Genomic DNA, 27,916 nt, shown 5'->3' on the forward strand with positions numbered 1-27,916 from the left:
CGGTGCATACGCTAAAAACGCTAGCGTACCTTCGTAAAAGGAGCCCTAAGCCTTTACCTTTTGAATTTATTATTACTTTAAATTATCTCCATTATAAAGGATTCCCCCCCCCCATAATTGTGGTCTAAGAAAGGGATAAACCATATCTCTGTATTTTGATAAGGTTTTTTTTTTTTTTGGTTAATTGGTATAAAGTTGTTTCCTTCCCTGTGTTGCATAGAACAAAATTATTCTAGTGAACTGATGTGTTCTGTGTGTTTGAAAGACATGGTTTTCTGTTAGCATTGATTGTGCAGGATTGATCTGTACAAGTTCGGCTTGTTCAGTTTTATAACGGGTGTACTGATGTTCTACTGCTCACTACATTATGTAAGATGCTGCCTTTTCCTAGGTACACTGTTGTTGTGCGACATATGGATTGTTACTATAAATTAAGTTTTTCATTCCGACGGGGGGGGGGGGGGGGTGAATAATCTAAGCAGGTTTAATGTATGCCTATTACTACTACTACTACTATTTATTATTTCAATAGCGCTTACAATCTAATTTAGATAGGACATTTCAGGGTTGGGGTGATTATGGTAGAGGAAATGATACAGTGGGTATATGACAGCAGTGAATGGGAGTTAAGAGTTAAAAACAGTTTTAAAAAAGTGGACTTTGAATTTGAATACTGCTAGGGATGGAGGATGATGTTTTGATTCAGGCAGCCTGTTCCAGGCATACAGTGCCGCAAGAAAGAAGGAACAGAGCCTGGATTTGGCAGTGGAAGAGAAGGGTACAGATAAGAGGTGCTTGCCTGATGCACAGAGATCACGGGGAGGAGCATAGGGGGAGATAAGTGAAGAGAGATATTGGGGGACTTCAGAGTGAATGCACTTGTAAGTCAGCAAGAGGAGTTTAAACTGTATTCGGAAATGGATGGGGAGCCAATGAAGTGACTTGAGGAGAGGGGTAATGTGAGAATAGCGGCTCTCACAGAATATGAGTCGTGCATCAGAATTTTGAACGGATTGAAGAAGTGAGAGATGGGTGCGCAGGAGGCCTGAGAGAAGTACATTGCAGTAGTCTAAATGCGAGGTGATGAGAGCGTGGACAAGGGTTTTGGTAGTGTGATCAAAGAGAAGAATACGGATTTTGGTAATATTATAGAGGATTTGGCGGTTTGTTGGATCTGAGCAGAGAAGAGGAGACAAAAATCACCCCAAGATTGTGAGCTGACGAGACAGGGAGGAGGATAGTGTTAGCCACAGAAATAGAGAATGGCGAGAGGGGGGAAGTGAGTTTAGGTGGAAAGATAAGGAGTTCAGTTTTAGTCATATTCAGTTTGAGATGGCAGTGAGACATCCAAGTGGAAATGTCAGACAGGCAGGCTGAAATTCGGGCCTGAACTCCTGTAGAGATAGATCTGGGAGTCATCAGAATAGAGGCGATATTGAAAACCACGAGAAATCAGTGCACCAAGAAAGCGGGTATATATGGAAAAGAGGAGAGGGTCCAGGACAGGGCCTGGCAGTGGAGGAGGATCCACCGTAACATACGCTGAAGGTACGATGAGAGCGATAGGAAGAAAACCAGGAGACAGCAGAACCCTGGAATCCCCGCAAGGACAACATGTTGAGGAGGAGGTGGTGATCAACAGTGTCGAAGGCAGCAGACAGATCGCGAAGAATGAGGATAGAGTAGAGTCCATTGGATTTGGCCATGAACAGGTCATTAGAGACTTTAGCAAGGGCAGTTTCTGTAGAGTGGAGTGGGCGAAAGCCCAATTGAAGCGGGTCAAGAATATTATGAGAAGAAAGGAAGTCCAGGCAACGACGGTGAACAGCACGTTCGAGTAGTTTGGATAGGAACTTGAGCTCTCTCCAAGTTTTCCGCAAACATCTGAAAACCTGGCTTTTCTCAAAAAATGTAAGTCTCCCTGCAACTTAGGAATCAAGGAAACTCTTATATCTTGGCATCCCAAGTCCTCTAAATTTTCTTCACACTTCTACCTCTAACCCTCTGTTGTAGTTCCTTCCTATTTCTCCTACTGTAAACCGCATCGAGCTCTACGAACGTGGAGATGATGCGGTATACAAACCTAAGGATTAGATTAGATTAGATTAGTTGGAGGGGGATAGAGTCTAGTGAGGGCTTTTTAAGGAGGGATGTAACTACAGCTTGTTTAAAGACATCATGAACTGTGGCATTGGAGAGCGAAAGGTTGAGGATGTGACAGATGGGAGCGATTACAGAGGGAGCGATGGATAAGAGTAGGCAGTTAGGAATCGGATCAGAGGAACAGGTGGTGGGTTTGGAGAAGAGAAGGTGAGCAGTTTCCTCTATTACCCTTAAAAGAGCTGCAATGCAAAAATGTCAAACTATTAAACATGAAAGTCTGTGTAATGCTTAGTGACAACAAAAAATGGTCAGTTAAAAAAATAAAATAAAAGTGTGAGTACATATATTTTCAAAAGTCGCAGCAGCTGCCACAGCTAAACGCTGGACAGAGAGGCAAACCAGCTCCCCCTTCCCTAGCTGCAGAAAGATGATAAACGTGGCATATGTGCGAATTTGGATCCTAAAGACACGAACCTGGAACTCCAACCCGTAAATGACAGGAGCCTCATCCTCCATGCTTAGTGCACTCACTGCTACACGCACCCGACGACCTAACTCTCGCGCATCACACACAATCGCCCAAAGGAGCTCCACTGACCCTTCCAGGCATCCGTACACCACACTTCCGGGTGCCGCTGGACGCCCTGTGCGCAGGCGCATGGTGGACCCCTCCTGACAGCGGCGGTGATAAAGAGAGTGCATCTGGCAGGGCGAAGGTGAGATTCTGGTCTGTGTTCAGAGTTGTAGGATTGCGCTCAGTGCGATCTTGGGGTCTTTGGCCGCAGAATGAAGAACATCTTATATTGCACCAATTTAAGAAGTATCTAAAGATGAAGATGCTTTAGCTTTCTTATACCTTCCGTTATCTTCAGTAATTGGTAATATTTATATGAGTACATGCGCTGCATAAAGTATTTGGAGACAAAAGGGTGACAAATGGGGCTGGCTGAACCATTAGACAAGACAGGGCGATTGCCTAGAGCAGTTGCAGCAGAGAACCTAACGGATGTAGCGGTATATAAGAAATAAATTACATTACATTATATTACATTACTACCTCTTTTTTCGATTGCCATATCTGCTATCCGTTTACAGGGAGACCCCCCCCCCCCCCCCGGTGACATCTTCATTCCTTCTCTGCCAGGTCCCGCCCCCTATGATGTGCCCTTCTCTTTCTGTGTGGGCGGACCCGGCAGTAAAGGAGAACGCTTCAGCGTGGGGACTCCCTGCTGCAGAATGACAGCCAGAGGGGCAGTCAAAACAGGTTGTAGCCTATCCAGGCCGTGAAAAAAAGAAGAGCAACGCTTTGGTAAGCTGGATAAACTTATTTAAACTGATTGCTAGGCAAGTGGATGTTACTGTCTTTTAAATAGTGCAGCAGGATGTAGCTGCTCCTCCTTCCTCTGCTATTTCTATGCCTGCAGCAGGAGGAGATTAGCACTTTCTGGCTGGATTAATGTGCTAGACTGATCAAACGTTGATGGGTGCTCCATTTTGTGCATCACAAGGATAGCTCATTTAAATACTAATGAGCTCCTTGTAATGTGTTTGCATAGGGTTCTTGGTGGCTGCTACAAAGATTGGTAACAGCCCCTGAGCACCTTTAGAGCATCAGAAGCAGAGCTTCCATGCTAGTAAGACTGATTTAATTATTCTTACCAGAATGGAAAGTGTTTGGGCATTGGGGCCTTATTAGTCTTTTAGCCTAGCTTCCTCAGCACACCAAAGGAACAAAACTAGTCTCCCCAGTCTGACCTCTTAGTGTATGCACTGATCCTCCTTGTTTTCCTAAGTAACCTCCTCACAAGAGGTACAAAGCTCATCCTCCCCCTCAGCTGGGGAGCAAAGTCCAGCCTTCTCCTTAGCATGATGTCAGGAGTAGAAAGCTGGGGGCAGTCCTGAGCCAAGATCTTGCAATTCTGACCCCAGGAAGGGCTGTATCCCCTTTGATTCAGCACACCTCACCACCTATAAGGTAGAAAACATCTATATCCTGCACTCTTCCCCATCAAAACCATAGGATCTGCCAAGATCCTGCAATTCTGACCCCAAAAAGGGCTGTATCCACCTGGATTCAGCACCCTTCACTACCTATAAGGCTGGAAACATCCATTTTCAGCCCTTCTTGCGCATCCAAAGCACAGGATTGCCAGAATCCTGCATAATCTGACCCCTGTAACCACATGAATTCAGCACATCCATTTGCAGTCCTCCTTGCCCATCAAAAGCCTATCCAAAGCACAGGATCTGCCAGAATCTTGCAATTCTGACCCCAGGAAGGGCTGTATCTATCTGGATTCAGCTAGCATCCACAACATTAAGGCAGGGACAGGGTAAAGGACAGATTTCATGGATTTTCCAGACAAGTGTAAAACCAGTCTTTTTTTCTGCTGGCTGCTGCTGGTTTCCTTATATGTGGAGCCCTCTGTACTAACATGTTCAGTTCTTCTTTGGCAGTCACACCACTTACGACACTGCAGGTTGTTTCTTGCTTTATAGATGGTTAAGAGTGCTGATTCCAGATGGCATAAATTGTGGCATATCCTGCAGGTTCCTGGAAGACCTTATGCTTTTGATTGGAAAGGTATTCAGGATATAGATGTTTCCTACCTTATAGGTAGTGAAGGGTGCTGATTTCAGGCGGATATAACCCTTTCTGGGGTTAGAATTACAGGATCATAGAAGATCTTGACAAATTCTGCTAGATCCTGGCAGATCCTATGATTTTGATGGGGAAGGAGTGCAGGATATGAATGTTTCCTGCCACTACCCCCCTTCACTCCCACTCTGCCTACTATTTCCTTTTTTCTGAAATGTGTTGATCCTACTTTATGCCTCTTTAAGTCCCCTTCGAGTGGTTTTAGGTATCTGGCCAATCAGAGTCTTAGCCAACTCCCAGTACATCCCAGAATGCACTAGGAAGGAGGCCTTAGACTCCGGTTGGCCTAGGTGCCTAAAGACTCTCCTAGGGGAGGGGCCTTAAGCACCTGGGCCAATCAGGGCCTTAGGCCCCTCCCCAGTGCATCCCATTATGAAGAGGTGGGCCTGCCAGCTGGAGGGAGTATTCATTCCTCCGGCCAGCCTTCATGTTAAATGTACCGGGGGGGGGGGGGTCGGGAGGGGCTTTGGGGATGAAAGTTCAGGAGGAGGGTTGAGTAAACAAGCGAGTCACATCTACATGTTTCACTTCACTCAGTATTTTATAGATGATCATTAAAAACAAAACAAAACTGAAGAAGCTGCTATTGGATTTAAATGAACTACTATTAAATGACATTATTTGTATCCTGTCTGCCTTTGATGTGCCAACAAGAGTCTTGTCTGCTGATAGAAACATGATCAATAATATATGAACTGACTTCGCATTCAACACGAACCTGTCTATGAAGTGTGATCAATGTGTTTTAAGTTGCTCAGAAATGTGAAACTCAACAAGGAGGGCTCCTCCTTGTTGAGTTTCACATTTCTGAGCAACTTAAAACACATTGATCACACTTCATAGACAGGTTCGTGTTGAATGCGAAGTCAGTTCATATATTATTGACCAAAGCATTTTCTGACTTCTTCTAGTTTTCACTAGTAACATCCCCGCTATTCCAAAAAGATAGAAACATGATGGCAGATAAAGGCCAAATGGTCTATCTAGTCTGCCCATCCACAGTAACCATTATCTCTTTCTCTTTCTGAGAGATACCACGTGCCTATCCCAGGCCCTCTTGAATTCAGAAACAGTCTCTGTTCCACCATCTCTTCCAGGAGACTGTTCCACACATCTACCATCCTTTCTGTAAAAAAGTATTTCCTCAGATTAATCCGGAGCCTATCATCTCTTAATTTCATCCTATGCCCTCTCATTGCAGAGTTTCCTTTCAAATGAAAGCGACTCGACTCATGCACATTTATATTAGGTAGGTATTTAAATGTCTCTATCATATCTCCCCTCTCCCGCCTTTCCTCCAAAGTATACAGATTGAGATCTTTAAGTCTGTCCCCATGCCACCTAGAAGTCTGATTAGGCGGTATAAGAAATTTTAAATAAACTTGAAACTTGAACACGAAGACCACACCATTTTAGTAGCCTTCCTCTGGACCGATTACATCCTTTTTATATCTTTTTGAAGGTGCAGCCTCCAGAATTGTACACAATATTCTAAATGAGGTCTCACCAGAGTCTTATAGAGAGGCATCAAGACCTCCTTTTTCCTACTGGCCATCCTTCTAGCTTTCACTGTTGCCTTTTCAACCTGTTTGACCATCTTAAGATAATCATATACAATCACATCCAAGTCCCGCTCTTCTGTCGTGCACATAAGTTCTTCACCCCCTAAACTGTACCATTCCCTCGGGTTTTTGCAACTCAAATGCTTGACCTTGCATTTCTTAGCATTAAATTTTAGCTACCAAATGTCAGACCATTCTTCAAGCTTCTCCAGGTCTTTCTTCATGTTATTCACACCATCCGGCGTGTCTACTCTATTGCAGATTTAGGTATCATCCACAAAGAGGCAAATCTTACCTGACAACCCTTCGTCAATATTATTCATAAAAATGTTAAAAAGAACAGGCCCAAGAACAGAACCTTGAGGCACACCACTGGTAACATCCCTTTCCTCAGAGTGATCTCCATTGATCACTATCCTCTGTCACCTTCTACTCAACCAGTTCTTGACCGAGCCTATCACTATGGTCAGACTCCTACCATTTTCAACATCCTTCCATTATGTGCCCAGCTGCTCAGTCATCTTACTGTTACTGCAACAGGTTCATCCATCGTTACTTGAATCAAGGAACATTTCCAAAATGTAATAGACACTTATTTTCCTGTTCATCTACTACACAGTTTAGGTTCTCTTCTTTAACCATGTCTGAAAGACAATGCAATTAACTTCCCAGATGATGTAAAAACATAGGCAACTTGAATCTTTGGGAAGGTTGTACCATAATCACATCAAAATGTAAGACTTTTTATAAACAGTTGTACAGAGTATTGTCCCTTTTTATACTTTAATAAAGAGATTTATGTCAGATGTTTCTCCAGTTTGACCTTGCTCCAACAGCAATCTCATTCTGGCAAAGTTCTCTCCATTGCGCCAAAGCTGCTTGTCTTTTATGGGCCAAGGAAGGACCCCAGCTGTTCAGGAGAATGTCCACCTCAGTGCCTGCTAGAGCACTCAGAGTCACTCAGAGTCGGCACTTTCTCCAGTAGTCATGACAGATGTTTCTCCAGTTTGACCTTGCTCCCTAAGATGGTGTTTGGGAGGTAAGGTCACTCCAATAGCAATCACACACTGCTAAAGTTCTCTCCCTGGCAAAGTTCTGATGTGAATGCTGGAGAAAGTGCTGATGCTGAGTGCTCTAGCAAGTAGTGAGGTGGACATTCTCCTGAACAGCTACTACTACTATTAATTATTTCTATAGTGCTACCAGACACACGCAGTGCTGTACAGAGTTACAGAGTAAGAAAACAGTCCCTGCTCAAAAGATCTTACAATCTAAACAGACAAGACAGATAAACAGGATGTCATGGATACAGTTAAGGGGAACGGTTAATCAGCTGGCTGGATTGGAGGGCAGAGGAGTAGAGTGCTTCCTGCCAAGCCCTTTGGGAGCCTCTTGAAGCTCCATGGAGATCAGTGGAGTAAATAAAGGTCAGAATTAATTTTCTTCTTTCCCCTTTTTTAGATGGGATAGCAGTCAAACCATGGATAAACGTAAAGGATTGGTAAAACCTAAAGTTTCTACTCCAAAAAGCAGCTACTACTGTTATACCAGGCCCCATGGAAAGGCATGTAATCCTAGTAAATGTGAGGAATATAGATAGATCACAGGAGCTCATATCATCAGAAGTCTCATTAAGTCCTCCAACTAAAACTCCACCCCTTCTCTAATTTCTCCAGAGGTAAGGGAATACCAAGAGGTTTCCCAAGCTTTGCAAGGTGATCTTCCTAGTCATATTACTCAATCTCAAATTGTTTTAATTTTGAGCCCCTGAAAAAGTGCATATCGTGGCTGGGAATGAAACACCTAATATTGAGCCAACCAAGGAGATATCTTTACAAGATATTTGGAAATTAAGGGCTCCTTCTATCAAGCCGCGCTAGCGGGGTTAACGCGCGTGACTTTTCATCAAGCGTTAACCCCCGCGCTGGCTAAAAACTTCCACCTGATCAAGAGGAGGCGGTAGCGGCTAGCACGGCTGGCGGTTTAATGCGCGCTATTATGTGCGTTAAACTGCTAGCGCGGCTTGATAAAAGGAGCCTTAAATTTATCAGTGGAGACTATGCATAGAACTATACTGTCTCAGAAATCTACCTTCTCTAAGCAAGTATGGGAAACCTTTGAAAATGTGGATTTAAATTTAATGTTACTTGATAAACATGTCTCAGTTATGGAGCCTCAGGTTACTAATCTGAGAGCTACTTCCATCTCAGCAATTAAGGATTTTTAATCTCTATATTTCAAATTGGAAATGATGGAAAATGCTCAAATATCTAAGAACCTCCGTCTCCTTAATTTTCCTTCTATTTACTTATCTTCAGAAATATTATTTAGAAGGTTCTTACAGGAAGTATTGGGATTGGTAAATTCTGATGAGATTCAACTGAGTAATTGTTACTATTTACCAATTAGAAAGAAGAAAGTTGCTACTTCGCAAAATATGGATCAATTGATAGCTTGATAGCTACAGAAGTGGATCTAACAGAATTTTGGGAAGATTCTTATGATAATATTACAACCAGATCTACTTTACTAGTTACATTTGCCCATGAAAAATATAAACCATTGGTAATAAAAACCTATTTCCCAAAAAAGATGTTTATTTTTGCAGGAGAAAAATAAATATTTTCCCGGATGTTTCCAGAGCTACTCATTTAAGACATAAAGCATTTTTGGTTATAAAACCTCAAGTGATAGCTCTGGGAGCCACTTTTGTTTCTTAAATATCCTTGCAAATGTCTCGTAACTTTTCAAGAGAAGGAATATGTTGTGTGGGACATACTGCAGTTAGATGAGTTTATTACAAGTCTTGAGATAAAAATCTAAACTAATTTTGACTGAAAATATTATTGATCACATGAAAGTAGACAAGACTTTGTCTAGTTTTCTTATTTTTTATTTCCTTTAGTTGAGGCAAGATTTCTCTTCCAAGATGTGGGCTAGTAGGTATTTCTATATATTGATGTAAGAATGTTAACATATATGTCTTTTGAATTGTCTATCCTGTTTTCTATGTGTAAATGGAAATGTTATAAAATTTTTAAAAATTAAAAATAAAAAGATTTAAATATAAATCTTTTTAAATGTTCAAGGCTTGTGCAAATGATGAAAGAGCTTACGTGGATGGGGACAGAGCTCATGGAGATGGGGCGGGCATGAGATGGGGATGGAGCCCATGGGGCAGGGATGAGGATAGAGGCAATGGGGATGGGGACAGAACCTGCAGGAACGGGGACAAACTTTGTCCCCGTGTCATTCTCTACCAATGCTACTTCTTTGCCAGGACTCTTTAAAAAAGAAATAGTTTGCACATTACTGACACAGAATGGCCAGCAAGACTGTAGGTTATAGATCAGGTTATCCTATTTTTTAATGCTTCCTGCAACATTTTTTTCATTCTAGGAGTTCCCAGAAGACTTTGGAAACAGGATTGTAAGGGTGAATGGGCTCATCTATTTCTTATGACCTGGAGTCAACTGTATAAGGCTGACTAGGACACCAGCATTTGAGGGATTTATTGTGGCTGTTTTCTGTAGCCTATAGCCGAACCAATACATAGTGATGGGGCGGTGGGTTCGGCTATAGGAGCTTCGGCTTTTGGCTGAATTACACATTTCTGAGTGTATGTGATAAAAATTTCTCCAAAAAATTTCTTGTAAATTTTCTACATGTAATTTATCTATATATATTTTCTCCAGGAGTTCTTTACAGTATTGATTTTACTCCCTCCTGCTGTCATGCAACCCCCCCAACACCCCCTATGCCTCCAACAGAGAAAGCACCTGCATATAATGTATACACGCTGCATAGATCTAGTAGCACTGTAGAACTGATTAGTAATAGTAGTAGTAGATGGTCTATGGAGAGTGAAATAAGGTGAAGAAAGGTGGGGAGGGCTAGGAAAATGGTGGGAAGGATCTGGAGAGGGGAGGGAAACAACAGAACAGGAAAGAGACTGTGTGGGGAGTAAAACTGAAGGAGACTAGGTCTTTGAAAGGGACTAGAATGTGGAAATGGAGAAAGTGAAAAAGAAATTGTTTATTTTAAATTTTTTTTCTCCGCTTAATAATTAAGCGGATAACAATAAAACATACATATTTGAATACGTATAACAACAACAGAACAATGTCATAAGAACTCTTTCTTATCTATCTTAGATATCACTGCTAAAAAAATAACATACAGCGTGTAAAAGTTTACACTTACAACAATTTAAAATAGTTTTCACAGTATTAAACTAATAAAAAGCCTTAACAAATAAAAAGGGTTTTATGGTAGTTGCTTTTAAAAAGACGTTTTGTCTCTACATAATCTCAAGTATCCTGGCAGTACATTCCACAAATGTGGAACCGCTACTGAGATAGCTGAGATAGATGTCTTCCTATAGTGTATCTCCCCAAGTACTTCAATTGATAATCTCATTACAGACTGAGATCTCAATGATCTAGGAGGTAAGTAATGTTTCAACATTTGAGTTAAATACCAGGGAGCGATCCCGTAGATCACCTCTGGTGCACAATCGTCAGTACTTTATATTCATTTCTCATTTCAATAGGCAACCAATGCAGTGCTCATTCCAGGCTACTCCCGTAATCATTCTTGCTGCAGAGTTATGTCTCAATACCCATCAGCAGTGAATTACAGAAGTCCAACTTTGGTACAACAATGCTCTGTACCACAGTCTGAAAATCATCAATGGACATCATAGCTCTCACTCTAGATAATAATCTTAATTGGAAAAAAGCTCCCTTTATCACATGCAAGAGGAGAAATTGGGAGAATCGCATGTTACACTTTCAGCTCTCAATTAGAAGATTGAGTTGGGAGTAAAAGAAAAAATAGGCTGGAGGCAAGTAGATAAGATGAGCAAGAATGAAGGATCCAGAGCTGTTGGGGGGGGGGGGGGAAAGAGGCAGAGGAAGGTGCATAACATAACAATAACCATACTGGGACAGTTCAAAGGTTCATCATGCCCATATCCTGTTTCCAACCCAGTTCTCAAGTACCTTGTAAGATCCTGAAAAAGTAAAACAGATTTTATGCTGCTTATTCTAGAAATAAGCAGTGGATTTTCCCAATGCCATCTTAATAATGGCTTATGGATTTTTAGGAAATTAACTAAACCTTTCTTAAACCCTGCTAAGCTAACTACATTCTCTGGCAATAAATTCCACAGTTTAATTACATGTTGAGTAATGAAATATTTTCTCTGGTTTGTGATTGTCGTGCAAAATCAATGTAGGTTCTTAGGAGTTGTGCTAGACTCTTCTTTGTCTTATAAAGCCCACATTAAGACCGTGGTCTCCAGTGTGTTTTTCAAATTGCCGTTGTTGAGAAGATTACGTTATTATTTATCAGAAGATAATTTTTTCACAGTTGTTACTTTAATGATAACACCGTTGCTTGATTATTGTAATTCTATATATTTGGGTTTGCCTAAATACGTTTTGCGTGCTTTGCAGATGGCACAGAATGCTGCTTCACGTCTTATTGTTCATGCTTCTAAATTTGACCATATTACTCCGATTTTACGTGCATTGCATTGGCTTCCCATTGATATGCGGGTGGAATTTAAGGTTTTTTGCCTGTTGTTTCGATGGCATTCCTCTTTACGTGTGTTATGATCTGCTGAAAGTTTGAGATTAGAAATTCCTTCTTTAGCCATTGTGAAATTCAACGGCAATCGTAAATCAATGCTTTCGGTTCAGGGCCCGGTATTGTGGAATGCTTCATTGTTGTCACTACAACAATTGACGGTGCTTTGTCAATTCAGGAAAGGAGTAAAAATGGTTTTGTTTGAGCGTGTTTTTGGCAGTGATGCTGTTTTGGTACGAGGTAGTGCAATTTTTGCTGTATTTTATTGTTTGCATTTTTTCTTGATGTCTTTTTGAAGATTTCTTGATTGTCTGTATATATACAAATACATAAAAGTGGCCCAAATAAAGGGATCCCTAACTCGACCTGCTTGAGATCATGTCACAAAACTTTGGTTATTCTCTCCTGAAAAATATTCATCAATTTTTCAGATGGTTGAATGGGGAGCTCTAGAGTAGACCACTTGACATGGAATGATCCAGATAAGTGAGACATTAAACAGGTGGAAGAATTATTTCTGACTCTTCTGCATGTGTATATCTGTTTGAATGCATCTGCATTTATATCTGTGTCATCTAAGAGCGTCTCTTCGACTTGGAAGGGAGAGAGCTGGGATGGTTTAAATGAAGTGCTATTCAAACATTCCATTGTTTGGGAAGAATAATAAAATGAAACTATGTGTGATAGAATATCTACCCCATTAGATGTTACTGTCAGCAAATTTTAGAGGATAGGTTTTACAGTTTAACTGTAGGGTGCTACTGTCCCAAGGCAATGCATATCGCCATGCTTCATCATCAGTAGGTTATACACACTGCAACCAGTAGCAAACTCATTTCACATCCTGGAGAGTTCTTTTCCTGTCCCTGCCCCATTCCTGCAAGCTGTGTCCTCATCTGCACAAGCCTCAAACACTTTAAAATCATAAGCGTTTGAGGGTTGTGCGGTTAAGGCAGAGCTTACAGGAATGGGACAGGAACTGCGACTAAACTCACAGGGATAGGGCAAGGAAATTGAGTTCCTACGGGGACAAATTTGCCCCCGTGTCATTCTCTATTGTACATAGAAACCATTAAGAAAGCTATACAGAGCAGTCACTAAGAGCTCCTCTTACTAAGGTGCGCTAGCGTTTTTAGCTCATGCACAAGATTAGCACACACTAGCTGAAAAATTACCACCTGCTTAAAAGGAGGTGGTAGCGGCTAGTGCATGGCATTTTAGCACGTGCTAAGCGTGCGCTAAAACCGCTAGCGCACCTTTGTAAAAGGAGCCCAAAGTTTCACACTAAGAATCTTTATTAAAATATATATATATAATTAAATCTACATCTGAATCACACAGCAGCAAGGCATTTCTCCACTCTATTTTTGCATTCTAAGTGAGCCATTTGTTTTGAATGAATAGTGTGAACCAACTTATTAAACTGACAAATTTTGTGTATGTTTTTAAGGCATAATGGAAACCACCAAAGTCATCACTGAACAGAATGAAAGGAAGACCTCAGCAGAAGATACGGGTGAGATAATGAACGTGACAAGAGAGTGTGCATTCCAAGATGAAGATAAGGTAGAAAAAGAAGAATTTATTTTTCATGAGGAAACCATAGACCTTGATGGAGATGCATTGGAGTCAGAAGAAAATGTGACCATCTCAGATAATTCAAATAACTTCCTAGATAAGCTTAATGAACAGATGATGGAAAGTGTCTTAATTTCAGATTCTCCCAATAACAGTGAAGATGATGTAGGTGAGCTAGGGTGCCTGCAAGATATTGTAGAAGAAATGGATGCCAGAGAGGATTACAGGTGTGAACAAGTGACTGGTGAAAAGGACAGTAACATTCTAAATAACAACAAAGCTGACATGGAAAATACACCAGAAGATGATCTCCACTCACCTTCCGAAAAGCTGTCTTTGAAGGAAGAGGAGATATCAGAACCAACTATCGACGAGCAAAACGTGGAAAATGAAACAGCTATTAATACACAAGCAGAAGATGTATCCAAAAGTAAACCTGAACAAGCATCGGTACCCTATGTTAGCAAGCCATCCCCAAAGGATGAGTCCATCCCAGTATGTACCATCTTTAGCCAGGTTAGTTCTCAATCACCGCTGTTGATTCATGATGGATTTGAACCTCAAATGGTTAAATCTCCCAGTTTTGGAAGTGGAATTGAAACTCCAGGAAAACCTCCTCCACAGATTGTTCAACCAAGTCCTAGTCTAAGCAAATTTTTTGCTGACAATGGAAGCACACATTCACCAGCTTCAGATTTTTTTGATTCATTTACAACCTCGTCCAACTTTATTTCTGTGAGTAATCCAAATGCTGGCACTGCAGGTCTGGAAAAAAATGTCACCGTTCCTAACAAGGCAGTAGGTGGCTCTCAGGATTGCACCAGCCCCAAGTTTTTTGTGGGGAACAGTGAGTCATGTGGTGTCCGAAGGTCTGCAGCAGCACTCGAGATACCTCAGTCTCCAAAGCCATTTTCTCAGATGCAGACTGTTTTTGCTGGAAATGATGATCCCTTTGCCACAGCTCTGAACATGAGTGACCTAGACAGAAGACATGATGCATGGCTTCCTTCTGAGGAAACACAAGCTATTTTAATTTCTTTATCAACACAGCAATACAGCACTATCTTTATAGACAAGGATAAGCTCACCATGCCAGGATTAAAATTTGACAACATACAGGTAGGAGTTTTGATTTACAATTAAATATTTCAAATGCTGAATCTGGAAATTGACTCGCATTCTTTTATTATTGTCATTTATGGAGGAAGGAGAGACCATATATACTATTCCTACTTCTACTTATTTCTAAACTGTATTTTGAGATACTTCCTGCTCTTCAGAGGTTACAGTTTCTCCCCTTCAATCCGTTCAGAATTCTGCTGCATGACTTATATTCTGCCATATCACCATTCAAATCACTTCATTGACTCCCTATTCATTTCTGCATACAGTTCAAACTTCTCTTATTGCCTTACAAGTACATTCACTCTACAGCTCCACAATATCTCTCCTCTCCCTATACTCCTCCTTAGGCACTTCACTCATCGGGTAAGTCTCTCTTATCTGTACCCTTTTCCTCTACTGCCAACTCCAGGCTATGTCTCTTCTCTCTTGCTGCACCTTACACCTACAACAGACTGCCTAAGTCTGTACATCAAGCTACGTCAAGCTAAAAGGGGATCGATTCCGTACAAACGTAAGGAAGTTCTTCTTCACTCAGAGAGTGGTGGAAAACTGGAACATTCTTCCGGAGGCTGTTATAGGGCAAAACACCCTCCAGGGATTCAAGACAAAGTTAGACAAGTTTCTGCTGAACCAGAACATACGCAGGTAAAGCTAGTCTCAGTTAGGACACTGGTCTTTGACCTGGGGGCTGCTGCATGAGCAGACTACTGGTCTGGCCCAGCAGCAGCAATTCTTATGTTCTTATCTCTGGTAGTATTCAAATCTAGGCTTTTTCAAGATTGCTTTTAACTCCTTATTTCCACTCGCTTGTAAAGCACCTATGTCTGTTTTATCATTCCCTCTCTTGAGAAACTCCCTGACCCCCCCCCTCCTTCTTGTCCTGTTTGTTTTAATTAGATTGTAAGCTCTACTGAGCAGGAATTGTCTCTTGATTGTCTAGTAGCACTATAGAAATGATAAGTAATAATAATAATAATAATAACTTTATTCTTCTATACCGCCACAATCTTGCGACTTCTAGGCGGTTTACAATCAAGAGTGCTGGACATTCAGCGAAATACAATAAGTAGATATTCAGAGGAAATACAGAGATCAGAGACCTCAGGAGGCAATAGTATAGAAATACAATTTGCTGAGCGAAAATGTAATACAGTGGTGCCTCACACAACGGACGCCTCGCACAGCGCACGCTGCGCACAACGAACTTTATGTCTTGATCCGTACAACGAACTTCGTTTCACACAACGAAGTCGCCCGAGCTGCATCCTTCCGCGCAGGCACTGCGCTTAACTGCCCTCTCTCCGCCTGGCTCCCTCTTGCCCCCCCGACTCCCCGACACGATCGGGGCAAAAAGGAGCCCAAGCCCTCTTGCCCCGCCGATTCCTCAACTCCCCGACAATATCGGGCCAGGAGGGAGCCCAAGTCCTCCTGGCCACGGCGACCCCCTAACCCCACCCTGCACTACATTACGGGCAGGAGGGATCCCAGGCCCTCCTGCCCTCGACGCAAACCCCCCCTCCCCCCAACGACCGCCCCCCCCAAGAACCTCCGACCGCCCCCCCAGCCGACCCGCGACCCCCCTGGCCGACCCCCACGACACCCCCAACCCCCTTCCCCGTACCTTTCTGTAGTTGGCCGGACAGACGGGAGCCAAACCCGCCTGTCCGGCAGGCAGCCAACGACGGAATGAGGCCGGATTGGCCCATCCGTCCCAAAGCTCCGCCTACTGGTGGGGCCTAAGGCGCCTGGGCCAATCAGAATAGGCCCGGGAGCCTTAGGTCCCTCCTGGGGGCGGGGCCTGAGGCACATGGGCCCAACCCGACCAGGTGCCTCAGGCCCTGCCCCCAGGAGGGACCTAAGGCTCCCGGGCCTATTCTGATTGGCCCAGGCGCCTTAGGCCCCACCAGTAGGCGGAGCTTTGGGACGGATGGGCCAATCCGGCCTCATTCCGTCGTTGGCTGCCTGCCGGACAGGCGGGTTTGGCTCCCGTCTGTCCGGCCAACTACAGAAAGGTACGGGGAAGGGGGTTGGGGGTGTCGTGGGGGTCGGCCAGGGGGGTCGCGGGTCGGCTGGAGGGGCGGTCGGAGGTTCTTGGGGGGGGCGGTCGTTGGGGGGGGGGGGGGTTTGCGTCGAGGGCAGGAGGGCCTGGGATCCCTCCTGCCCGTAATGTAGTGCAGGGTGGGGTTAGGGGGTCGCCGTGGCCAGGAGGACTTGGGCTCCCTCCTGGCCCGATATTGTTGGGGAGTTGGGGAATCGGCGGGGCAAGAGGGCTTGGGCTCCCTTTTGCCCCGATCGTGTCGGGGAGTCGGGGGGGCAAGAGGGCTTGAGCTCCCTCTTGCCCCGATCGTGTCGGGGAGTCGGGGGGGCAAGAGGGCTTGAGCTCCCTCTTGCCCCGATCGTGTCGGGGGTGCCAGGGACCACACGGAGTCACCCACCGTACCACCCGATTCGGGTAAGCGCAGGTATCGGTGGGTGGCTTATTTGCGGGGGGGTGCCTTATTTTACATTTTTTTCTAAAAAGGGGGGGCTGTCTTATTTGATGGCCCTGCCTTATCATCGGGGAAACACGGTAGAAAAAAAAAAAAAATGAACAGTTAAGTCCCAGTTTTTGCCGCTGAGACTCTGCCCTCTCTCACTGTAAAATTAGACTCTACTTAGTCTGTCTTTAAATTTAAAAAATGTGTGTTGTTTTAAAAAACAATTATGTTTTAGATGTATCTAAATAAAAATAATAACCAAAAATTTATCTTTTTTTATGTCATCTTAGCATATTTTATGCTACAGAACGAATTATTTTTTTTAACATGTATTGTTATGGGAAAACGCGTTTCACATAACGAACTTTTCGCATAACAAACTTGCTCCTGGAACGAATTAAGTTCGTTGTGTGAGGCACCACTGTATGTACATTTTAGTAGGTAATGTCCGACAGGACCTGTTGGAGATAAATAGCAACGTAAAGTTACGATAAGATGAAGATAGCAGATTATATTTATAACAGTGCTGTAAGTTCAGGTGGAATAGGGAGGGGGGAGGGAGAGGAAACGCGGGTCAATTGTTTAGGTATTTCTGGAACAGGTATGTTTTTAGGCGTTTCCTGAATTCCCCGTATGTAGTGGGCGAAAGCAGTTGGTCTAGGTCTTTGCCCCATAGGACTGCTTGGTGAGAGAGGTGTTCGTGGTGTTTTTCTCATTTTGCAGCCTCTAACTGGAGGGGAAATGAGTTTGGTGTGTGTTTCTCTTGAGTTTGTTATTAGAAAATGCGAAAAGGTCCGTTATGTACTTGGGGGTCAGGCCGTATAGTACTTTGAAGCAGAGGCAGGCAAATTTAAACCTTACTCGGGCTTCCGTTGGTAGCCAGTGCAGCTGCCGATAGTAGGGTGTCAAGTGGTCGAATTTCTTCAGCCCAAAGATAAGTCTGACCGCAGCATTTTGCATTATTTGGAGACGTCTCATATTCTTTTGTGAGATTGCTAGATAGGCAATGTTGCAGTAGTCAAGCTGACTCAGTATGAGGGATTGCACTAGGATTCTGAATGTTGACGTATCAAAGTATGATTTAATGGTTCTGAGTTTCCAGAGAGTAAGGAAACCTTTTCTGAATAGGGAATCCACTTGTTCCTTCATTGTTAGGCATTGGTCTAGAATAACACCTAGTATTTTCATGGTGGGCTGAATAGGGTAGTTGAGTTTATTGATGCATAGTGGGGTTTTATTGTCAAGCAGGTGAGGGGAGGCAACGGAGAATTTTGTTTTTTTTCTGGGTTGAGCTTGAGCTTGAAATCTGTCATCCATTGTTCTATCTCATTTATGGCATCGGATGCCTTGGGAATGGTTTCTGAGATGGAGTTGGCGAATGGGATGATGATCGTAAAGTCATTTGCGTAGCTGAATAGTTTTATTCCTAATTGGGTTAGTTTCACACCTAATGAGGACATGTAGATATTGAAAAGCAGTGGGGAAAGCGGTGACCCTTGTGGCATTCCGGATGAGTTGCTCCAGGTGTCGGAGTGTTCATTGTTAAAGCGTACCTGGTAAGAACAGGATGTGAGAAAGCCACGAAACCAGTTTAGTACCTCAGCTCTGATACCAATGGCGTCTAAGCATTGCATCATTTTCTCATGGTCTACCAAGTCGAATGCAGAGCTCATGTCGAATTGCATGATCAGGGCGTTGAGGCCCTTACTAAATAATAGGCGCAGATAGTCTAGGATGGCAGTGATTACTGTCTCCGTACTGAATAGGGTTCTAAAGCCGGATTGAGTTTCATGCAGGAGAGAGAATTGATTAAGGTAGTGCATTAGTTGGGTATGTACTAGTCCTTCCATGATTTTTACAATGAATGGGATAGATGCTATTGGTTTGTTATTAGTGCTGAGGATTCTTTTCTATTTTTTTGGGATGGGGTTATTATTATGTGGCCGTTGTTAGTGAGGAAAGTCCCATTTTTTAGGTTGTGGGTTAGGTAGTGTAATAGTGATATTTTGAATTCTGGTGGTGCCGCTTTCATAATCTCCGGAGGGCACGTATCTAGGATGCAGTGAGATTTAGAGTATTTGTTGTAGAGTTTGGTGTAGGTATTCCATTCTGGATCTAGAAAGGAACTCCAGATCATGTCTGTAGGTATTTCATTGTCATGTGAGTTAGCTATTTGGTAGTTGCGGGGATGATTGTTACATCGTTATTGCTTATACAGTTATTTTTTAGGTTTTTAATTTTGGAATCAAAATATAGAGCTAGGTCCTTCGTGGTGGGTAACTTCGTGTTGTGCTCAGGTGTGGTGTAGCGGGGTGGTGTCAAATAGGTTTGTGACTATTTTGAATAACTCTTTTGTATTGATTCCTTGTGAACCTTTGCATGATAAGTTAATTTTGGTGGAGTAGAACGCTTTGCGTTTGTCTTTTATCAGTTGTTTGTAGGTTTTTATGTAGGCTCTCCATTTGTTGCGGTCTGTCAGTTCTCCTGTTTTATTCCAAATCCTTTCTAGTCACCTAGCTGTTTGTTTCGTTTTTAATACTTCGGTGTCAAACCATTTGTTGTATTTGTTTGCATTGCTTTTGCTTTTATGTATGGGGGCGATTTTATCTAGGATGGAAGTACTGGTTGTATTCCAATGGTCCCAGAAGTCTATTCCTTCCTCTATTACTGTATGCGCTTTGTATTCTGACCAGTATTCTTCTGGATTAATATAACCTCTTGTTTGATGTTCTTTTTTTATCATCAGACGTGTTTTAGATTTTTGGTGTGACCAGATCAGCTTAAAATAATAGGTGAAGTGGTTGGACCAGATGTCGTGATGCCAGGTGCCTTCAGTCAGAGAGATGATAGGGTCAAGGTTTTCCTTTGTGGACATGGCAACTAGGTTTAAATGATGGCCTTTTTCGTGAGTTTGTGTGGGTACGGGTATGTTGTAGTTGAGTAGAGTTAGGAAGTTTTTAAGCTCTATTGCGTCTGTGTTGTTCTCTTCGTCTAGGTGTAAATTTATGTCCCCTGTGATGATGTTGTAGTTGGGGCTGATAGAATTGTGCAGGACGAATTCGCAGAAGTCTTCTTTGGCTTTGGGCCAGCTTTTAGGCGGGATGTAGAATAGTATGCTGGATAAGGATTCTTCTAGCTGGGTATTATTGATTTTACAGGCTAGGATTTCTAGGTTGTCGGTCATTTTAGAATCTAGAAGTTCGAACTCGAATCCTTCTTTAAGGATTATGGCTAATCCTCCTCCTTTTTTTTTCCTGTGCGGTTTAACGTAAGGATTTTGAAATTGTTTGGTAGAAGATCAGTTATAATAGGATCATCTTCAGATAGTAACCAAGTTTCAGTTAGAAAGAGGCAGGCTATGTTTGCTGGTGATCCAGTCATTTATGAGGAATGCCTTGTTTCTAACAGATCTGGTATTAAGATGGAGGTGGTTGCAGCATTTACTGTTGAGTTAGTGGTTTTGATGGTTTTTATTTCCCTTGTTCTTTTTTTAAGGGTATGGTGGTGTCTTTTTTTATATGAGATTACATTAATATGATTTGTAGTGTCTTCTTGCAGGTTGGTGATGTAGGGGAAAGATAGAACATGGTGGTGGATGGATTGTAATTGAGGGTAGAGAGAGTGAACATCTTTGATGTTACCGCTTATTAGGTAGATCAGTAGGATTAGTAGGAGATTCATGATTGGGAGGTAGATTGAGTATTCCTGAAGTCCTGAGGCAGGGGTTAGGGTTAGGGTTTCCCTATATGAATATGCATATTCATAAATGAATATGCATGAGATCTATTTGCATGCACTGCTTTCAATGCATATTCATTGGGGAAATCCTGAAAACCCGACTGGAATACGGCTCTCAAGGACCGGAGTTCCCTACCCCTAGTTTATAGGATAAATGTATAAGGAGGGTTAACGACAGTTGTCTTTGGTTTTTTCTCCAGTCAGCCAGTGCATATTGGCACAGATATTGGTGGGATATTCAGTAGTAAATAGCCAGCTGTTTCTTGCTGAATATTAGCAGATAGCCAGCTTCTGAATATCAGGCAGACTGTCTCTACTGGGAACCAGGTACAGTGGGAGCCAAATTAGATTAAACTTCAGTCAACTCAGCAGTATGAAAGATGTTTCAAGCACAGATCTTTAAATAAAGCACACTTATTGAACAGTCAGTCTCTTTGGATGTAATCATGTCCATTCTTTCAATTCTCCAAAATCAATGACATGAGAGAGGTGTTGCACCTTCTTGATATAACCTGTACTTAGTTCATGAAAATTGTTTTTATTAGCTGGGGAAGAAAGGTTCTTGAAATGCAGCATTCTGCCTTATATCATTTGGTTTTCAATGTTTTCTTTCCCAAGTTGAGCCCTGAATGTGTCAGTGATCAGAGAGCACCCCAAGCTTGAACTGAATGAAGTGTTCTTTGGGGAATGAGCAAAACAGGTTGCGTATTATAACCCCAATACCTTGACCAGAGCTTTGTTTTCCAGTAAATTAAACTTTTAAATTAAAAGTACATAAAAGCACTATGCACTTATCCTAAGAAGTTTATTAGAGTAAACCTTGTTGTTTACTGCATTGAGGTGTCATTTTCAGATAGCATATAAATTAGGCAGTGCAGGTTCAGACAAACAGATCTGCAGATGAAACCTAATCTCTGGGGAGTATTAGGTTATACAGCCTAAAAGGCAAAACAGACAAACTACAATAGAGTGTTTGTTGACCATCAGAGCATGGAAAATTTTGTTTGAAAGCTGGTATGAAATTCAGGAGTTATCTTTGATTCTGGTTCTGTTTTTCAGAGATCATTTTAAAATGTTTTTGACATGCCAACTTTGTCAAAGGTGATCAAGTTTTTTTGTTTGTTTGTTTTGCCAGAATAATATGGCGGTGATTATGAATACCACTGTTACTTCAGGGTTAGATTATTACAATGCCATACTGCTGAACTTATCCAAGACAAAAATTAGGAGACTTCAATTGGTACAGACACTGGTTATTGACAGGATTTAAACAGTGTTTTATGAACTCCATTGGTTACCACTAGAAACATGTATAAAGTCTTAATATTGATATTTAAAGCGTTGTGTATTTGAAGGAAAAGCTACTACATTATTGCCCTCATTCACAAAGCGAGTGCCGTATTTGTGAACGTTCACAAAATTTGAAAATGCTGTCACAGGCTGAAATTGAGATATTCAGTGCTGGGCCTATTCCAGGCAGTGAATATCCAGGTCTGAACAGCCACTGGAAGCTGATATTAAGACTGGTGTCTTGATAACTGCCCAGATAATGTTTGGCCAGCCGTTTTTCTGTCTCAGCTTTATCTGAGCACTTACTCAGAAAGCAGACTGAAAATTACTAGTTGGATAAGTCTTGGCTCTACCACAACTTCCCCTCTTGAACCTCACCACAGTACTAACAGGGTAGTGCCAGTGTAGTCTATGCTGATATTTGGTGGCACTATGTAGTTAAATGCCATTGACTGTCAGCAGAGGCAACCAGTGGAATTTAACCAGGTATGAGCCTCATTATTTAGTTAAATCCTTTTAAATATCTACACCAGGGCTCGACATACCCCAGTTGCTGGTTGTAATGGTGTCTAGAAATTTCATCCTGGCACCCTGAATTTTATATCCCTAATAATTTTTCTTTCTACTCCAGCACAGCTTCAAACCACTTTTCTCTATCCTGTATGGCAGTTGGACTCTGCAATTATAGGAGCAATGCAATGCAGGGGGTTTGGGAAGTCTCACGGCACTTGAAACTTGGAGAAGGCTGGAGAGAGACACAAGAGAAACAGACTAAGTGAAGACTCTGTGGAGAGTGAAGTATGAGTGAGACAGACTGAGTGAAGGATATGAGGGTATGAGAGAGAGACAGACAGACAAACTAGATGGAGGCTGTGGTGGTGTATGAGACACACAGATTGGGTGAAGGCTGTGGGGGAGGTTATGAGAGAATTTGAGAGAGACTGGATAAAGGCTTTCGGGATATGAGAGAGGCAGATAGACTGGATGAAGGCTTGGGGGGAGGGGTTATAAGAAGAGACAGACAGACTGGGTGAAGGCCGTGGAAAGGAGGTATGAGAGTGAAACTGATGGGTACCCAAGCTGTGGTGATAGGTGGAACAAAGAGGCAATTGTCTCTTTGCTTCACCTTTCTAAAGGTGGGAAGGGAGACTATTAAGTTTGCAATTGATCAGCAGAGGCACCCTAATGAACTGTCTACTACAGTTTTGTTTCCCACAAGCATAAAATAGGGAAAAATAAATATCTTAGGAAGTCAATTTCTAAAGGATCTACTGCTAATCTGGAAGTGAATTCTAATTCATCTCCCCCCTCACCAATTTCACTGGGGAATGTTGGAAGGGTGGGAAAGGAGAAGCAAGAAAGATCTTAGATACTGGCTCCAAAATGTTTGGGGCTGGCTCCTAGATTTAATGAAAATTTGTAAGGCCTGATATACACCATTGTTTTGGGGTTTAAATCCCTAGCTATGATTAAAACTTCTCTGAGGAATGGCTATTCTAATTATGACTGAAGTTATAGTACAAGCTGAGTGAGCTGGTGAACTTCCTGTAAATGAGGTAGTGGGTAGGCTTGGGAGCAAAGATTGCATAGTAATTGTGGTGTGTCACTGAGGTGAAGGGGATGTCTCAGTTATTTTACATAGTAATTTAGTTAATTACAGCAGATAAAAATATGTGTGGTCCATCCAGTCTGCCAAATAGTCACATACCATTGCAATTGGTATAGAGATCCTGAATAGCGGGTAGTCACCCTCAAACCGTGTGTTTTTGCAGGAGGCATCAATCATTTTCTTCAACTCCACCTCCTTCCTTAGTGGGCTGTGCTGTAATCCCTCAGTTTTCCCTCAGACTTGCATGGTCTGTGTCTGTATATGGCCGCTTGGGGGAGGATGAGCTAGGGAGGGTTTAAATGGCTGGGTGGGTGTAGATGGGCTGGAGTAGGTTTTGTCAGAGATTTCGGCAGTTGGAACCCAAGCACAGTACCGGGTAGAGCTTTGGATTCTTGCCCAGAAATAGCTAAGAAGAAAAAATTTAAAAATTTTTTAATTGAGTTAGGTTGGGCAGACTGGATGGACCATTCGGGTCTTTATCTGCCGTCATCTATGATGTTACTATGATATTCCACTTTACATTCCTAAGCGGTTTACATCATACAATGGTAAAAATTAAAAAGCAATAGAATATACACAAATACACTTGGAAATTTCAGGTAAAAAGATGCCTCTAGGGCCAAAACTCTAACCTTCAACTTCAGAAATTCTTTCCTTCTCAATTGAGTGGTCCTAGAGAAATCAGAAAAACAACTATACTGGATATAAAAGGGAGAAAGGGTAGGATTGCATTGCTTAAAAAATAAAAAAGTGGTGGGGAGGGAAAGAACAAATAGGACATGCTGCGAATTGTAAGTCACACTCTTGGTCTAGGTCTCGTACACCTCTTTAAAGAGAACGGTTTTAAGCATTGATTTGAATTTAGAGGAATTAGATTCCTGTCTCAGTATAAGTGGCAGTGAATTCAATAGCGTTGGGACTGGCACTGTAAAAATTGTTTGACAGGTCTTGTCATAAAATATTTGCCGAATAGAGGGAATTGCAAGAAGGGATTGCTAGGTCGACTGAAGTGGTCTGGAAGTAACATATGGAGTCTGTAGCTAGCAGGCTTCTCTGTCTCAGTGTACCTGCCTAGCCAGCCTGCTCTAACAGTTAAGGTTGCTTGGGAACTGTTCTCTTTACAGCGAAGCTCGCCCTAGATTTTGTCTGAGGCTTGAGCACAGGCTAATCTAATCTAAGCCTTAGATTTATATAACGTCTAATCTCCTGAAGTAGGGGCTCGACTCAAGTTTCATTAAAATTTTATATTTTGCTTATCAGGCTTCTAAGCGGTATACATCTAATATTTATATTTAAAACCAATAAAAATAAAATTGGGGGACACAAGACAATTCAACAGACATATAGGATAGAGAGACAGAGAAGGGTAGCACAATTGGAAGGGGCCCTTCTGTATGTTAGGATCATAAAAAGTAAGTATTAGAGTGTGCGACGTAGATTTGGGTTAGCGTCTTTAAATAAAATAGTTTTAATTTTGATTTAAAGCATTCTAATGTTGTTTCCTTTCGTAATTTGGTGGGTATTGCGTTCCAGAGTGTGGTTTACATAAGACTCTTAATACATAGTTTAACTAACATGTGGAAAGACAATTAACACTCCTTAGTACCATTTCCCAAAAACTGTTGAAATAACATTGTTTTCATCGATTTATGAAAAATCCGGAGAGAGAAAAAGAGTTCTTTTTTTTTTTATTATAATTTTGAATACATTACAATATCCAATAATTCAAAAGGAAAAAAGGAGAAATCTCACAAAACAATACATAATCAATTCATACATATATAATTTCTTTTAAGCCCACATTATGGGGAAACATGTTACTATTTCTAATCAAACAAATTTACAAGAAAAGCTAAAGGACAATAATTCTCAGTTCATCCTAAACGACCTTGAATCATTCCTTACTAATTGGGATACTAATTTCTCCTCTTTTTTCTCAGCAGATGAAACAACTCATTTCTGTTCTCTTGCAACTAAAAATTGTTGTAATTGTATGGGGTCCCAAAAAACGTACTCAATATCTTTCAACTTAGCCAAACATTTACAAGGAAATTTCAGGTAAAAAGATGCCTCTAGGGCCAAAACTCTAACCTTCAACTTCAGAAATTCTTTCCTTCTCAATTGAGTGGTCCTAGAGACATCCGGAAAAATCCTAACCAGATCCCCACAAAATTTCATTAACCTGTTTTTAAAGTAAAGTTTCATTAATAACCCAGCCTTGAAAAAGCTTTCTCCAGCGAAACATGTTAGCAGCAGAAAGTCCCTAGAATGGAGAGACCACTAACCATATAAGATAATTCATATCAATACTTTATTATTTAACTTATTATAACTTATAATGGTAAACAAGCAAAAATTTAAAAAATAGTAAAAATTAAAAATAAGATATTCAGTAGAGTGGATCCGGTGAAGATTGGGCACATAAAGCTTAGCGTTATGAAAGCCTTTTGAACGTGGAGTGGTGCATCTGAGGATCTAGTAGACATTCCTAAACCACTGGGTTCTAAGTGGAACCGAGTTGATATAGGTGTATTAAATCATGAGGATGGCATATGATATAGTGACTCAAGGTGAGGAAGGATCTACTTTATACTTCTACTAAGACTAAGTATCTTAATAAAAAATTTGGTCTGTGACTTAGCCTATGTTTTAGATTTCGGCCCTTATGTGATTGAGTTTGACACCCCTGCCATAAACTTTACTTGTTCTGACCCAACCCTTCCCTTTTTATGCGAGTACATATATATGTGTGTATTTTTACCATAGATAACAGGAGGTTATTTTTAAATGTGTTTTTATGCAAATAAATGCAGTTGCCTGCATTAAAACACTTTGCCCTCATTATTCACTGTTAATTAAGATACCACACCTTACCTAGCCAACAGCAACTGCCCCCCTCTCTCAGCCACCCTCTTAGCCACTTACTTCAAAAGCAAGATCGCAAACATCAGAGCCACATTCAATGGAATTCCCACTCACATAGAAGAGATCTCATTTCCCCACACAGAAAAAGAATCAGTTGCAGCAGACAGAACCTGGTCCCACTTTGCACCCATACAATGGTCAGACTTCAACAAACTATATAATAAATACAGCCACGCAGCCTGTGACCTTAACCACTGCCCCCCCATACCTATTGAAAGCCTCAAGTACACTATTCCGCTCCCTGCTCCTACAATGGATACAGTCTTTACTCTTAGATGGACATTTCCCACAAGACTTCAGCAAAATCATCATAACTCCGATACTAAAAGACCCCAAAGGAACAACGGACAAACCATCCAACTACAGACCCATAGCCTTAATCCCACTGTACGTCAAACTGATGGAAGGCTTCGTAGCCAAAACATTAACCTCATACCTAGAAAACCACAACTTAGTCCACCCCACACAGTCAGGCTACAGAACCAACTACAGCACTGAGACCCTACTAGGAACACTAAAGGACACATCTATGTACAGGCAAGAAAATCCTGCTCATACAACTAGACCTCTCTGCAGCCTTCGACCTGGTAGACCATGACATCCTCCTACAAACACTAGACTCCATAGGAATCTCAGGCAAGGTACTCGCATGGTTTAAAGGCTTCCTACAATCCAGAACCTACAGGGTTAAAACAAATAAAGAAAAATCAGAACCATGGTCCAACCCCATGGTCCAACTGCTGAATTCCTCAGGGATCACCTCTTTCTCCCACACTATTTAATATATACATAGCCTCCCTCAGCTCCTATCTAGACAAACATGGCATAACCTCATAGAGCTATGCAGATTACATCACCATTCTCCTCCCCTTCGACCACCCAGAATCCACCATGACAGGCACAATACACAGAACTATTGAAACAGTAGCAACATGGATGACAAATCACAAACTAAAACTTAACTCTGACAAAACAAAATTCATCCTCCTAGAAAACAGCAAAACTCCAACCTTAACAAACCTAGTAATAAAATTGATATCATACCCCATTCAACCCACACTAAAACTTCTTGGAGTACTGATCGACAGAGGCTGTACCATGCAACCACAAATCAACAAAGTAATAAAAACATCATTCGTGACTATGAGAAACCTAAGACAAATCCAAAAATTCTTCGACAGGAAACAATTCCAACTTTTGGTACAATCTCTTATCCTTGGACTAATAGACTACTGCAACATACTATACCTCCCCTGCC

The 27,916-nt window shown here is 41.8% G+C and overlaps 2 protein-coding genes across 7 annotated transcripts in view; one reads left to right on the plus strand and one right to left on the minus strand.

Annotated features, from left to right (window-relative positions):
* The window catches only part of EIPR1 (EARP complex and GARP complex interacting protein 1), a 265,677-nt gene extending 262,920 nt beyond the window's left edge, over window positions 1–2,757 (minus strand). For 2 of the 4 annotated variants that reach the window (XM_033935623.1, XM_033935622.1), the window contains exon 1: window positions 2,578–2,757. Coding sequence is in view for 1 of the 4 variants with exons in the window: in XM_033935620.1 (XP_033791511.1) it covers window positions 2,578–2,619 (42 nt within the window). In the remaining 3 variants the exon portion in view is untranslated. The remainder of the gene's footprint in view (window positions 1–2,577) is intronic. The other 2 variants (XM_033935624.1, XM_033935620.1) reach the window with 1 other exon arrangement.
* Window positions 2,716–27,916, plus strand: part of TRAPPC12 (trafficking protein particle complex 12) — a 237,879-nt gene continuing 212,678 nt past the window's right edge. The window contains exons 1-3 of one of the 3 annotated variants that reach the window (XM_033935619.1): window positions 2,805–2,819; window positions 3,248–3,412; window positions 13,367–14,613. In XM_033935619.1, the coding sequence (XP_033791510.1) occupies window positions 13,372–14,613 (1,242 nt within the window). In that variant the 5' untranslated portion in view covers window positions 2,805–2,819; window positions 3,248–3,412; window positions 13,367–13,371. The other 2 variants (XM_033935617.1, XM_033935618.1) reach the window with 2 other exon arrangements.

The sequence above is a fragment of the Geotrypetes seraphini genome, chromosome 3 (genome assembly GCF_902459505.1).
Source record: "Geotrypetes seraphini chromosome 3, aGeoSer1.1, whole genome shotgun sequence".
Classification (NCBI taxonomy): Eukaryota; Metazoa; Chordata; class Amphibia; order Gymnophiona; family Dermophiidae; genus Geotrypetes; species Geotrypetes seraphini.